General features: G+C 40.9%; 1 protein-coding gene across 2 annotated transcripts in view; it reads left to right on the top strand.

The window, feature by feature from the left end:
* Window positions 1-14,410, top strand: part of GABRB3 (gamma-aminobutyric acid type A receptor subunit beta3) — a 379,863-nt gene extending 365,453 nt beyond the window's left edge. For both annotated transcript variants that reach the window (XM_023539691.2, XM_064296190.1), the window contains exon 9: window positions 9,822-14,410. In XM_023539691.2, the coding sequence (XP_023395459.2) occupies window positions 9,822-10,163 (342 nt within the window). In that variant the 3' untranslated portion in view covers window positions 10,164-14,410. The remainder of the gene's footprint in view (window positions 1-9,821) is intronic.
* Window positions 14,411-15,205: the final 795 nt, after the last annotated feature.

Genomic DNA, 15,205 nt, shown 5'->3' with positions numbered 1-15,205 from the left:
GTATGCAAAATAGGAATGGCACTAGATGCAAGCCAGTTGCTTCATAGGTTACACAGCCCTTCATTATTACTCATTAATTTTCAGCAGTATGTCTTGGGATTGGTTGTAAGTATAGCCTTCTGTGCTACAAAGGAATTACTTTTGAAACACTAACCTTAGCCCCCCAAGTGTCTGTCAGTTTGTGGTACTGTGGGGGCTTGTGTGTTGCTGTGATGCCGGAAGCTATGCCACCAGTATTCAGATACCAGCAGGGTCACCCATGGAGGACAGGTTTCGACTGAGCTTCCAGACTAAGACAGACTAGGAAGAAGGACCTGGCAGTCTACTTCTGAAAAGCATTAGCCAGTGAAAACCTTATGAATAGCAGCGGAACATTGTCTGATATAGTGCTGGAAGATGAGCCCCCCAGGTTGGAAGGCACTCAAAAGATGACTGGGAAAGAGCTGCCTCCTCAAAGTAGAATCGACCTTAATGACCTGGATGGAGTAAAGCTTTCGGGACCTTCATTTGCTGATGTGGCATGACTACAAACGAGGAGAAACAGCTGCAAACATCCATTAATAATCGGAACCTGGAATGTATGAAGTATGAATCTAGGAAAATTGGAAATTGTAAAAAATGAAATGGAACACATAAACATCGATATCCTAGGCATTAGTGAGCTGAAATGAACTGGTATTGGCCATTTTGAATTGGACAATCATATACTCTACTATTCTGGTAATGACAGCTTGAAGAGGAATGGTGTTGCATTCACCGTCAAAAAGAACGTTTCAAGATCTATCCTGAAGTACAATGCTGTCAGTGATAGGATAATACCCATACGCCTACAAGGAAGACCAGTTAATACGATTATTATTCAAATTCACGCACCAAGCACTAGGGCCAAAGATGAAGAAATAGAAGATTTTTATCAGCTGCTGCAGTCTGAAATTGATCAAACATGCAATCAAGATGCATTGATAATTACTGGCAATTGGAATGCAAAAGCTGGAAACAAAGAAGAAGGATCAGTAGTTGGAAAATATGGCCTTGGTGATACAAACAATGCCGGAGATCGAATGATAGAATTTTGCAAGACCAACGACTTCTTCATTGCAAATACCTTCTTTCACCAACATAAATGGCAACTGTACGCATGGACCTCACCAGATGGAACACACAGAAATCAAATTGACTACATCTGTGGAAAGAGACGATGGAAAAGCTCAATATCATCAGTCCGAACAAGGCCAGGGACCGACTGTGGAACAGACCATCAATTGCTCATATGCAAGTTCAAGCTGAAACTGAAGAAAATCAGAGCAAGTCCACGAGAGCCAAAATATGACCTTGACTATATCCCACCTGAATTCAGAGACCATCTCAAGAATAGATTTGATGCATTGAACACCAGTGACCGGAGACCAGACGAGTTGTGGAATGACATCAAGGACATCATCCATGAAGAAAGCAAGACGTCACTGAAAGGACAGGAGAGAAAGAAAAGACCAAGGTGGATGTCAGAGGAGACTCTGAAACTTGCTCTTGAGTGTCGAGCAGCTAAAGCAAAAGGAGGAATTCATGAAGTAAAAGAACTGAATAGAAGATTTCAAAGGGCGTCTCGAGAATACAAAATAAAGTATTATAATGACATGTGCAAAGAGCTGGAGATCGAAAACCAAAAGGGAAGAACACGTTTGGTGTTTCTCAAGCTGAAAGAACTGAAGAAAAAATTCAAGCCTTGAGTTGCAATAGTGAAGGATTCCATGGGGAAAATATTAAATGATGCAGGAAGCATCAAAAGAAGATGGAAGGAATATACAGAGTCATTATACCAAAAAGAATTAGTCGATATTCAACTATTTCAAGAGGTGGCATATGATCAGGAACCGATGGTACTGAAGGAAGAAGTTCAAGCTGCTCTGAAGGCACTGGCAAAAAACAAGGCTCCAGGAATTGATGGAATATCAATTGAGATGTTTCAGCAAACAGATGCAGCACTGGAGGTGCTCACTCATCTATGCCAAGAAATATGGAAGACAGCTTCCAGGCCAACTGGTTGGAAGAGATCCATATTTATGCCTATTCCCAAGAAGGGCGATCCAACCGAAAGTGGAAATTATAGAACAATAGCATTAATATCACACACTCAAGCAAAGTTCTGCTGAAGATCATTCAAAAATGGCTGCAGCAGTGTATCGACAGGGAACTGCCAGCAATTCAGGCTGGTTTCAGAAGAGGATGTGGTACCAGGGATATCACTGCACATGTCAGATGAATCCTGGCCGAAAGCAGAGAATACCAGAAGGATGTTTACCTGTGTTTTATTGATTATGCAAAGGCATTTGACTGTGTGGATCATAACGAACTATGAATAACACTGCGAAGAGTGGGAATTCCAGAACACTTAACTGTGCTCATGAGGAACCTTTACATAGATCAAGAGGCAGTTGTTCGGCCAGAACAAGGGGATACTGATTGGTTTAAAGTCAGGAAAGGTGTGCGTCAGGGTTGTAGTCTTTCACCATACCTATTTAATCTGTATGCTGAACAAATAATCCGAGAAGCTGGAGTATAAGAAGAAGAACGGGGCATCAAGATTGGAGGAAGACTCATTAACAACCTGCATTATGCAGATGACACAACCTTGCTTGCTGAAAAGTGAAGAGGACTTGAAGCACTTACTAATGAAGATCAAAGACCACAACCTTCAGAATGGATTACACCTCAGCATAAAGAAAACAAAAATCCTCACAACTGGACCAATGAGCAACATCATGATAAATGGGGAAAAGATTGAAGTTGTCAAGGATTTCATTTTACTTGGATCCACAATCAACAGCCATGGAAGCAGCAGTCAAGAAATCAAAAGACGCATTGCATTGGGCAAATCTGCTGCAAAGGACCTCTTCAAAGTGTTGAAGAGCAAAGATGTCACCCTGAAGACTAAGGTGCACCTGACCCAAGCCATGATATTTTCATTCGCATTATATGCATGTGAAAGCTGGACAATGAATAAGGAAGACTGAAGAAGAGTTGACGCCTTTGAATTGTGGCATTGGCAAAGAATATTGAATATACCATGGACTGCCAAAAGAACAAACAAATCTGTCTTAGAAGAAGTACAACCAGAACGCTCCTTAGAAGCAAGGATGGTGAGACTGCATCTTACATACTGTGTACATGTTGTCAGGAGGGATAAGTCCCTGGAGAAGGACATCATGCTTGGCAGAGTACAGGGTCAGCGGAAAAGAGGAAGACCCTCAACGAGGTGGATTGACACAGTGGCTGTAACAATGAGCTCAACCGTAACAAGGATTGTAAGGATGGTGCAGAACTGGGCAGCGTTTTATTCTGTTGTGCGTAGGGTTGCTATGAGTCGGAACCGACTCGACGGCACTAACAACAACAACCTTAGCCAGCCCCCTTTCCCATGCTATGGATGGGAGCTAAGCACCTGATCACAGAGGTATGTCTTTCCCCAACCAATAGTGACCTGCTGGTGTTTTCTTTTCAAAGACCACCTTTGGGTCCTGACAGGCACCCAAGGGAGGACTGTGCAGTCAGGGCCACTGCAGTCTACCTAGTAGGGTACCGTGCTTTTGGGATTGTTAATTTTATCAATTCTACTATAAAACCATGAGCAATTATATAATATTTTAACTTAATAAATGCTCAAATTTTTCACGTATTTACATAGTTTCTCCTCACACCAGTGGTGCAGTATAAGCCTTGACTGTAGTCACTATGGGTCAGAACTGACTCAATGGCAATAGGTTTGGTTTGCTTGTTTGTTTTTAAATAGTTTATTTGTGCTTAACCTCTACTTGTTCCTGAGTCGTTTCTATACCCAAGGTTTAGCCTCTGGTTGGAATGCAAGTATTACTGTCACAAGCTGTCTTAGTTTCCTAAGGCTGTCATAGCAAAATACCAAAAAGTAGGTGACTTAAAACAACTGACATTTATTGTCTCATAGTTCTGGAGGCTAGAAGTCCAAATCAGGGTATTGGCCATGTCAGTTCCTTCTGGGGTCTCTGAGAGAGGAGCTGTTCCATGTCTTTCTTCTAGTTTCTGTTTTTTTTTTTTTTTTCCTGAAAACTCTTAGCATTTGCTTTGCTGCTTGTAGATATACCTTCACTTGGCCATCTTCTCTTTTTTAAGACACCAGTCATATAGAATTAGGACCCACCCTACTCCTGTATGACCTCATTAACTTAACTGATATCTTCAAAGAAAGACCCTATTTTCTCAAACAAGGTCACATTCACAGTTAGGGTTATGACTTCAACATATCATTCAATCCATAGCAAACCCCTGTGATCTTTTGCAAGGTGATTAGTAAGTATTTGAATTTCATGAGATGGCAGAAATTCTTGCTGAGGAATCAGAGCTGCAGACTTGACGTCGCTCTTCTTACTAAAGTGGAAAGATTTCATTCCTCATGGGACAAAGAACATCTTATTCTTCTAAAACTAGAGTATACTATTTATTTAGAAGCTTGAAGGTAAGTAGAGAGTGAGATATGAACTATGTGCCAATCTGGTAACAGATTCTAGGAAAAAAAGAACATCCCTCTGTGACGTATTCTCCAGCAGATGTTTTCAGGCTTTGAGTGTCGACACCTGCCAAGGTAATACAGCAGGAAGAAAAAGTACATTGAAATCAGTGGTTCTAACTATAGCAGATATGAGACAGAACCCTTCAAAATAAGCAGTGTTCATGAAATAATTTAAAAACTGAATGTCACCTTTTGTTCTGTATAGGATATTTCTATATTTCACCCACAACAACTTCCATCTATGTCAAGACTTAAATTCTAGATGATAGGAAAAAATTAGCATCCCTTTTGGAAATATGAGTTTAAAGTATCTGGTTCCTAAGATTAAACCAATTTTAACAACCCCTGAACTCTTTAAAAAAAAACGTAATTTTGGTATAAATTTTTCTACACACTGGTTCATGTTTAATACTTAAATGCAAAACTATCAATAAAGCAGCCAAATTCTTTGCATCTTCCCAGATGCCACCACCGAGACATGAACATGGGCAGTGCTCATGTCACCTGTGTTCAGGAATGAGTGGTATTGGTCATCATTTGGTCTAACTGAACCCTTATGCTTCCTCACTTTTCTAGTGAGGAAACAGGAAGGCTGATAAATGTGTCTTTTGAAAACCAGGTAAAACTGTGAGTCATAGCACTGTCAAAGTTCACCTGAATAAAGGGATTCTAAAATACTTCCTTCCTTGAAGAAAAAACATTTCTTTATTTGGTATTTCTTTCTACAGTGTTGCTAATTACAATCCTCTGGATTTTTATAAAAGGAGCTTTTAATACAGTATTTTTGATAACTAGAAAGAGATGGTACTGTCAGCGTGTATTTAAAAATGTGCATCAAGGGCAATATTCAGTATTATTTTAAATGTACTTGCTGATTATATGTAGCTCTCATCTTCTAGACTCCTTAAGGGCAAGGGCCTTCTCTTATTCCTCTCTGGGGCCTACACCTCACACAGGCCTGCTACAGAGCAGGTGGGCAGTGATTATCTTGCACAGATAGATAACCAGGAGTCAGCTGGGTGCCGCCACTCTGCAAGCCCACCTCCAGGGGGGTGCTCTGCATCTTACAGTTTTGTTGCATCTAAAACATTACAACCTTTAGGAAAACAAGTTGTCTTCTGAGGTTCTAGTTAATATGTAGTTGCTAATGAATAGAATAAATTCTACATACTAATTTTAAAAAATAAGCATCTTCCAGCTTTGATTATTCTCTGCCTCAATTTGAGTTTTATACATATTGCCTTACCATTTATGGAAATTTAAAAGTTGGACCTGTAAATGAAATCTAATTAAATCTGTTTAATAAACTACCTCAATTTATTGTCTCTTTAAATGAAAGCTTCATGTTTTCTCTTATGATTCAAAATCAGTTTGGTGGTATATCATGTTTATTCATTCCAGGACTAGAATAAACTGAATTAATGAGGTTGTACTAGCTGATTCCCTTCGTCAGCCCCTTTCCATGTCAAGACTTCCAGTGTGCAGGGAGACATTTGCTCATTTACCACCAAGGTCACAATAGAAGGTGCTGGAGGAGACAGACAAGTGTAGTCCATGTATGAAGACCAGCTCAGTGGGCCCTGTCTTGCTGTCCTTCTGCTGCCTTATACCTAGCTCCCACCACACCCAAGACAGGTTCCAGTTGTGCCCCCTTCTTCAGGAGAGCACATGACCACTCTGGACTCTCGTATTCCACAACTCCTGGGGATACTCTACAGAAGGCTGTTCACTGCTCAGAGCTGCCTGGGCATCCACTCTCCTTCTAGCCTTTCCTTAGCTCTCTACTCCTTTCTCAACCACTTAGTTTACCTATTGGCTTTCTTCTCCCTCATTCTCAGTATGATCAAAGACTCAGTCTCCCAAACCACTGATATTCACTGATCCTGAGGACCAGCATTTACTCATTTTAAGCGTTTTACTGCTAATAATTCCAGGAAAGAAAATGAAAAGAGCTGATATGGGAGAGATGTTCCAAAATCTTACAAAATTTAAGATTCCTGGTGCTCCCGAATGCAAGACCCATTTGAACTGTCCCCTCCACTGCATATAAAACAACAAAACCCTAACGCTCTTATGTCAAGGCCCCCTTTCTCCTCCCAAGAACTTGTTTCCATGCAGGGCATCAGGATATGGTACAGAGACAGCAAATAGAAATTGATCATCTTGACCTATTTGTGACCTGAGCACTCCAGACTTGCTATGGTCAGTGCTACGGAGACTTTGTCCTGCATGGAACCATTTCCATGTGGCACACCTCACCCTGCAGGGTACAGTCTCTGCCTTTCCACATAGATCCTTCCTGCTGCTGCTCAGGAAAGGTGGTTGCTGGTGGGGTCAGCATGAGGGGGGATCATCTGGGAGCTTGGTGAGTTTCCAGTAGAATGAGCCTGGGACTCCACTACCCAAGGTGACAGATAGGGTGGCTTCATTAGAAGAGTGCATCAGAGCCTGGTTGGGGGCAGGCTTCTCCTGGGCCATTCACACATCTCTGTAGGGAGCCCAAGGGGCCAGGTGTCTGTGGTCCCAAGGTGGGAGCAGGGTGGTGAGGTAGCTGTCTCTGTTGCTCTCACCTGCTGAGTTGCAGAAGTGAGTCATGGGCAATGCATGGGGGCATCAGTGTGCTGGTGGGGCATGTAGGGCCTGCTTTCTTTGTTATAGTGGCAGGAGGGCAGATTGACCAAACTCGTGGTCAGATGAACCAAAAGGAAACAAACCATGCCATGCACTCCAACTAGAGCCCCTCTCTTTGGTTGCTCCTCGCAAATTCAACTTTCATTCTTTATCCTGCAGCCTGACATGCAGGGAAGCCTCATAGCTTGGCCCTCATTGCTTTCCCAAGTTTCATCGTTAGGCAGGCATCCCTATCATGATGTAATGCCATGAATATGTCAGTGACAGTGGTAATAACAGCAGCAGCCCCATGTGTTGGGAACCTTGTACTATGAACCCACTGTCTCTGTTACTGTGGTCCCACTCCACGAGTTGGCCTTTCTCAAACCATTTCAGACTCTTCATGCCTTTGATTGTAATGTTTTTCCTGCCTTCTGCCTGGAAGATTTCTATTCATCCTTTGAGGCATAGCTCAAAGGGCATTTCTCCTCTTAAATTTTCTTTGTTACCCCCTGTATGTATTAGTTTTGAATGCTGCCATAACAAATTACCACCAACTTCACAAAAACCCAGTCGATCCACCAACTTAGAGGCTTAAAACCATACCCATTTATTCTCTCACAGTCTGCAGGTCAGAAGTCCACTACATCATGGCTGACTGGGTCCTCTGCTTACCGTCCCACAGGGCAGAAGCCAAGGTGTCAGCAGGCTGGGATCTTTTCTGGGGACTCTGAGGATAAATCTGCTTCCTGGCTCATTCAAGTAATTGGCCATATAAGTCCCTTGCAGCTGTAGGACTGAGGTCCCAGTGTCCTTGCTGGCTGTCAGCTGGGGGCCTCCCTCTGCTCCTAGAGTCTGCCCAAATCCTCTCATGTTTTTCCTGTGGCACCTCTAGCAAAAGCACTGGAATCCCTCTCATGCTACAGACCTCTATGCTCTCACCTCTCTTGCATCTCTCTTTCTCTTCTGCTTCCAGCCAGACAAAGTTCTCTGCTTTTAAGATCTCATGTGATTATATTGGGTCTACCTGGATACTCCAGGATAAAACCACTGCCATCGAGTCGATTCCGACTCATAGTGACCCTATAGGACAGAGTAGAACTGTCCCATAGAGTTTCCAAGGAGTGCCTGGCAGATTTGAACTGCCAGCCTCTTGGTTAGCAGCCATAGCACTTAACCACTACGCCACCAGGGTTTCCACTCCAGAGAGATAATCTCCCTATTTTAAGGCCTATAACCTTAATCACATCTGCAAAGTCCATGTTGCATGTAAAGTAACGTATTCACAAATTCTGGGAGGTAAGGCTTGGGTTTCTTTGAGGACCGTTATTCCGCCTACCACACATCTCTGTCCCCAAACATAATTGAGTGACGTTTAATAATGCTTCCAGACCATGATGTAGACATCTCAGTCTTTTTTTTTTTTTTTGGAATCTTTTTGCCAAAGCCTGAGTGGTCATGGATGCTTGCAGCCCTTCTTGTGTTTGGGCCACACCTGGTGCTGGGGAGCTGTCCCTGATGCCCAGGGAACCCTCAAGCTCCTGCCTCTTCTCAGCCAGGAGGCCCTCCCCAGCTCACCTCCTGCACATCTAGCTTTGTGTCTTCAATGAAATTCAGAAGATGGAAATACACAAATATAAATATTGAGTAATTATCCCTCCACAAAATAATAATATGCTTAATAAATGCTTAACCTAGTTCTACTGGAAAAAAAAGATTTCCACAGACAGAAGAAGGAAAGGAAAATGGCTCTCCAGGAAACGGGATGGGAGCTAGGTGGAGGAATGCCAGGCAGGCAGGAACAGTGATTCCCCAGGGGACTGTAGAACTGACTGCAGAGGGCTTGATGATGACTGGCGCTCCTCAGAGGGAGAAGCTCCAGACCCATCCAGCGATGACTTCACTGGGGACCCATAGCCTCTGGATTGTTCTATTGAAAACTCTGTGGCAGGTTGACAAACACATGGATTAGGTACCCATTGGCCTCATCATGAAAGTTCTGGAGCTGAATTTAGCACAGAAGAAAGCTATAATTTTAAATCTGGGTTCTAATGTGAAAAGAGCCACCATAAGCCCAACGCTGTCAAGTTGGTTCTGACTCAGCTACCCTATAGGACAGAGTAGAACTGCCCTGTAGGGTTTCCAAGAAGTGGCTTACTTGGGTGAGTGTCTAGTTTAGGTGGCACCTAACCCACCAATGTCACAGTAGTATTTGTTAGTTTCTCCAGGATAATTTGGACATTTCATGTCCTCAGAAAAGGGACAAGTTGACTTCCAGGGAGTGGAACAGAATAGTTTCAACCCAGTGCATAATTGTTCAAAATGGTTATAACACCTAAGTTAACATCTTGAAAGACATTTGCACTTTAATTTTCTCTTCAGTAAGGATTTGTATCCTTAATGTGCAATTTCAGTTTGAAAAATTTCCCCTTGTTTTATCTAATCTCCTACGTGAGAACTTTTAAATCAAGGAAGTAAAACCTCTAAACTGCAGTTAAACCTCCAAAATGCCATTTTCCAATAAAACGGAATGCTGGGCTTGACAGATGTACAATTTCTCATAATGTATGTGATATGATTGTAAGACATACGTCTGTGCTGGGTTTGCATGTGAAAATCAGATTTATTTGGCATGCTAGTTGCCTAATGATGTTTACTTTCTTCCAATTAGGTGGATGCTCATGGAAATATTCTGTTAACATCGTTGGAGGTTCACAATGAAATGAACGAGGTCACAGGTGGTGTTGGTGATACTAGAAATTCAGCAATATCCTTTGACAACTCAGGAATCCAGTACAGGAAACAAAGCGTGCCTCGCGAAGGCCATGGGCGACACATGGGGGACAGAAGCATCCCGCACAAGAAGACCCATCTACGGAGGAGGTCTTCACAGCTCAAAATAAAAATCCCTGATCTAACCGATGTGAATGCCATAGACAGATGGTCCAGGATCGTGTTTCCATTCACTTTTTCTCTTTTCAACTTAGTTTACTGGCTGTACTATGTTAACTGAGTGACTGTACTTGATTTTTCAGAGACTTAATTTAACACTGAGTGAAATATTACTCTGCCTGTCAAGTTTTTATACCTGTACACACACACACACTCACACACGCAGACACACACATATATACATACGCAATTGTATATATATGTGAACTTTCTCAGCATATATATATATAAAATACACGTGTATATGAGGATGTATATGTATATGTTTATACACACAGGTGTAAATGCCCATGTGTATGTAAAACAAATACACATACATATATACATTTTGCAGCTATGGACAATTTAACACAGAATGCATATTAAAGAAAGTCATAGTTTTTTTTTTCTTTTTTAATTGGAAGGGACAAGTATCATCTAAATATTATGCCTTGAGAATGAGGGTGTAAAACACAATATCATCCCAAAATGTGTCTTTTCTTATGATAAATTAGATGTTTTAGTTTAAAATTCAGAAAGAAATCATTAGTTACTCTTCAAAAACTCATACAGTGGTATTGCTAGTTTAAAATGATTCACACACTTCATATCCTCTCTTTCAGTTTAATAAGCGGAGACTTTTTGGCTTTTTTGGTGAAGGGGTATTTTTCATCAGGCATACTTTTCCTGTGACCGCTCATTGGATGAGGTGAGTTGCTGGCAAAGAGCTCACCTGTTATCTGAAGCATAGGTAGATCCCATGTTGATGTCTAAACATTCATCTTTGAGAACCCATCGGGAGTGAACTGCATCTCATTGTAAGTACGCTAATGCGCAGTGTATTTGTTTGTTTGCTTACTTGGAGTAGATTCAGTTTACCTGTCATGTGGGAAAATAGTAGCACATTTTCGCAATGTTTAGTTGATGTTTCAGTCACAGGAAGCGTGCTCTCCGTCTCGTATGGGTGTTTAGGCCTGATATCTAATGGAAAGCATAGGCATCTCAGGTTATTTGTTACTCCAAGGTAAAACCATCTAGGATGACTTCCCCCTTGCATATACATTATCAAGCATTCTTACATCACCATATGTTACTATAAAATATATTTGCATAATATGCATATATATGTATATTTACCAAGATTATTTCTTATGCTTGCTCTCATGGCAGCATGCAATGTCATATTTTTCTTTATGCAACAGAATTATTTTCTGTTACCTAGAGTTAAGATTGAAGCTAAGACACTTCTACTATTCAATTTTCAAAACCAAGAGACATCCTCATGCCTTTATTTCTGTATCTGAAACATGCCATAAGCACATCCAACTCTGCCTAGACTCACTAGGACGCTGCAGGAACATGACCAATACACACCATGCATCACCCCGTGACCCACTGACCGTGCTCTTGAGGCAAAGGAGAGCCACTGACAATAGACACGGTCATGTCTGGTTCCTTCTGATCCACAGCCTCATCAGTATTTGGACTTTTTAAAGCTCGTAGAAACAAGACAAGGTGCACTGGTTTCATAGACGCAACCTTAACTTAATATTTAGATGAGATCTTTCTAAAGAAAAAAAAGAGATGATATATTTTTTGTAAACAATATTTCTATCACAGGCATCCATAAACTGAAATGACTACAGTTGTGCAAACAAGTGTCACAGTGAAGTAAGCATTTGGAGGGAAAAAAGTAAAATACGCAGGAAAGAACTGCTAAATTAATATTTTATCTCAAAATACCACATATGCCTCCCCCTCTCTGTTCTGTCCAAAGCCAATGACAGAGTCTAGTGCGACACTTTCAGGGAGGGTGCCGTCTGCCCCACGTGGCAGACACAGCCCTCCCAGAGGATGCTGTGGGTGTGGACGATCACCATGAGCTGACTACCATTCAGTGTTTCTTTGGTGATCATAATAGCCATTTATTTGTGGGAGTTATAACAATTCAAGACCCATCATCAGGCTAAACATAATCCACAAAATACCCTTTTCCTGCCTTCATTCCCGTCTTTCTTCAAAGTCTTCTAAGCGCTGCTCTCCGGTTTCATTTTTTGCTGGAGACTAGCCAGTGATTTGCTTGTCTTTGGCTTTTCTCTGACATTTTTTTTTGTGAGTAACAGTGGGGGATCCTAAAAGTTAAACTGATTGATTGGGAGAAACCTTGTAAGTGGCCTTATCATTGTTAACATGTCAAAGAAAAACAGACATTTGTGAAGACCTTATCCCTTTCAATACTTCAGGTATCTTTTTCTGTATCCAGTGATTCAAGGTGTGAGCTCCACTTGCAGAAGAGGGACCCAAAAATGCAAATGGACAAGAGCAGTGAATGGACAGTCTAAGTGTGAAGTTTATACTATTCAGAACTGTGACATTAATTCTTTCTGGGAGACAAGTGACTCAAAAACTGTTTTGATGCATAGTTGAGGTACCCAAATATCAAAGGCAGAGACCCCATGGGACTCAGAAGAACTGCAGTTCTACTTTCCAAGGTTTTCTGGATATAAATTTGCATGGTATAGTCATAATAGCTTTTGAGCTTTTTATATGCATTTGGCACCAAGACTGGGATACACAACTTTGTAGACACTGCAATGAAGTTAACATAATAGCTATTCTATAAATAGTGTTTGTAACTACACACACACATACACGCACATGCACACACACAAATACATACATATATTCTGTAAAAAAAAAAAAAATCTTTTTAAGATCCTTGGGTGTGTGTTTGCTTTACTCCGTTTGAGAAGAAAACTACTCTTCTTCTAATAAAATTATTTTCTAGCTTCTCCATTTTTAAAAGTTGTGAACAGTATTGAGAAGCAGAACTTCTGACTCTGCTACCAGAGGAGAATTGAGCTTGGTTCCCTGTTTTGTTAAAAAAATGACCTCTCATTACTCCACAGTAGTTACTTGAGCCAAGGAGTGAGCCGTACTGACGAGTCCTGAAACCGACCTCAGACGTTAAGATGGGGTGGCTGTTACCCACATCCAGAACTCTTAATAAGGAGAGAAAGATTTAATTTGGGATATTATGGGATTTTGTTCTCAACATCTGGAAGTAATAAAAAGTTAATTTTCTAAGTAGTTCTGTCTTTCCAAAATGCTTCACAAGGGTTCATATGTACAGAAGAATCTTGTTAGGACACAGAATGTTATTACCCATCTTCAGATAGACGAGGTAATTCAAGAGCTCAGCTACATAAATCACACAGAGAAAGACTTATAAGACTCTAGTAATCTTTAAAATAAGTGTTATTCCTGTTCACAAACCCCAGGACTATAGAGGGGTTCCACTGTCTGTACCATGAGGCATTCACTTCCCTGAATCCAAAATCCAAAAGAAGTATGTCATGATGATATCCCTTAGGTTTGAAAATTACAGGCACTTCTGCAATATCATGTTTTAATGCCAGCATCCAGGACTTTTCATGTGTTCAGTCATTCACATCAAAGGCCTTTCTCTCCAGTTCAACCATGAATCAATGTTTTCACCAAGGAGATAGCCTCAGAGATGATGCCAAAAAGCCTGGGACTAGTTTTAAGGGGACAGGCACATTGCAGCTGTAGATGTCCCTTTTCCGCATCTAGTAGATAAACTCGTTGGTGTTTGTCCCACAGTAGTGTGGTTTAAAAAGAAAATGTGTCCCACTTTGAATCTCCTGGCTTAAAAATATAAACCGTTTCATAGTTCTTATTTTTGCTCTCCACCTGAAAACCAGCTCATATTTCTGGCCATTTTGTGTAAGCAAAACTGAACAATTGGTAAAATATTTTGTTGCTCTTGGAATCGATTCTGGCTCTTAGTGTGAGCCATCAGTCTGAGTAAAACTGGATGTTGGGGAAAAGAGCTGCCCAGGTGAATTAAATTTTCCCAGAACACTAGCTAGCGTGCCTTGGATTGATTACCTCTTCTACTGCGTTGAAAGGTGCCATGTTTTCTGGAAATACTCAATTCCCAACACCTGGGTAAACAGTGACCTCCCAGAGAGTGGCTCACAATACCATGCCTCTCCACAGGGCCAGCCCATTGATGTGTCTGGTTATTCGCAGCTCGTATTTTTATTTCACAAGTCAGTGAGTGTATACAAGGTAAGTACAGGATTATTCTAGTAGGAATAGACGATTGCTGTCATGATCAATCCCTATGTTGATTTCATTTCATTGTAAAGATAAAACCCAGTTTTGCTTAAGCACATTGATGTAATTTTTTGGTATTATTTGACATGAAAAAAAACAGCAAAATTGAGTGATAGATACAATATGAAACTTGTTGATGGATGAATTCAAATTTATTAAAAAAGGACTAACTGACTTAAACGTGAAGACTGATTTTTTTTTTTCTTCCTTGGCTATCTGTTGTTGAAATGATGTGGTTATTTTAATGCGGGTCAACTTTAGTTACATGTGACTTTTTTTTTTTAATTGTGATTTACTCTGAACTTTAAAGGACAGTTAGAAACACAGAGATCCAGCTTGTCACTGCCTTCGAATAAGCTCTTTAAGAAATGTTTTTAAATTAAAGGCTAAGGAAACAACCTACCAATGACCTCTGGCAAAGGTGACATTGATTCTTGTTGTCCTTTAAGAAAATAAGGCAATTTCTTTATTTTCCAGTGAGAAAGTGACAAGCAGGGTCTCAAAATACATGAATGAGTGAATGAATGAATTCAGATCTTAAAACACCACAACCCAAATACAACTTTTATTGAAAAATATACCACTTCCTCCATTTCCAGTTACCGTTAAGTCAATTCTGGCTCATGGCAGGCAATCCCCTGTATGTAGGGGAAACTTTGCTCTATAGGGTTTTTAGTGGCTGATTTTCCAGAGGTAGATCACCAGGCTTTTCTTCCTAGACGCCTCTGGGTGAACATGAACCTCCAACCTTTCAGTTAGTAGCCGATCACATTACCATTTGTACCACCCAGGAACTCCCCTATGTATCTCTAGACCTCCAAAAAGGTTGTGGGCACACCTGTAAATACCTTTAAAGGAACGCTTCCCACAATGGTTATTGTCAGTCTTATAAATACCTTCAGCTAGTCTAAGGAAAATAATACAAAGTCTTAAGTATTATATGATCTGTTTTCTTTTTTTTTTCCTTCATTTCATATGGTC

This window comes from Loxodonta africana, chromosome 13 (assembly GCF_030014295.1).
Source record: "Loxodonta africana isolate mLoxAfr1 chromosome 13, mLoxAfr1.hap2, whole genome shotgun sequence".
NCBI lineage: Eukaryota > Metazoa > Chordata > Mammalia > Proboscidea > Elephantidae > Loxodonta > Loxodonta africana.
The sequence above is the reverse complement of the archived record's forward strand: the minus strand, read 5'-3'. Positions and strand labels throughout refer to the sequence as shown.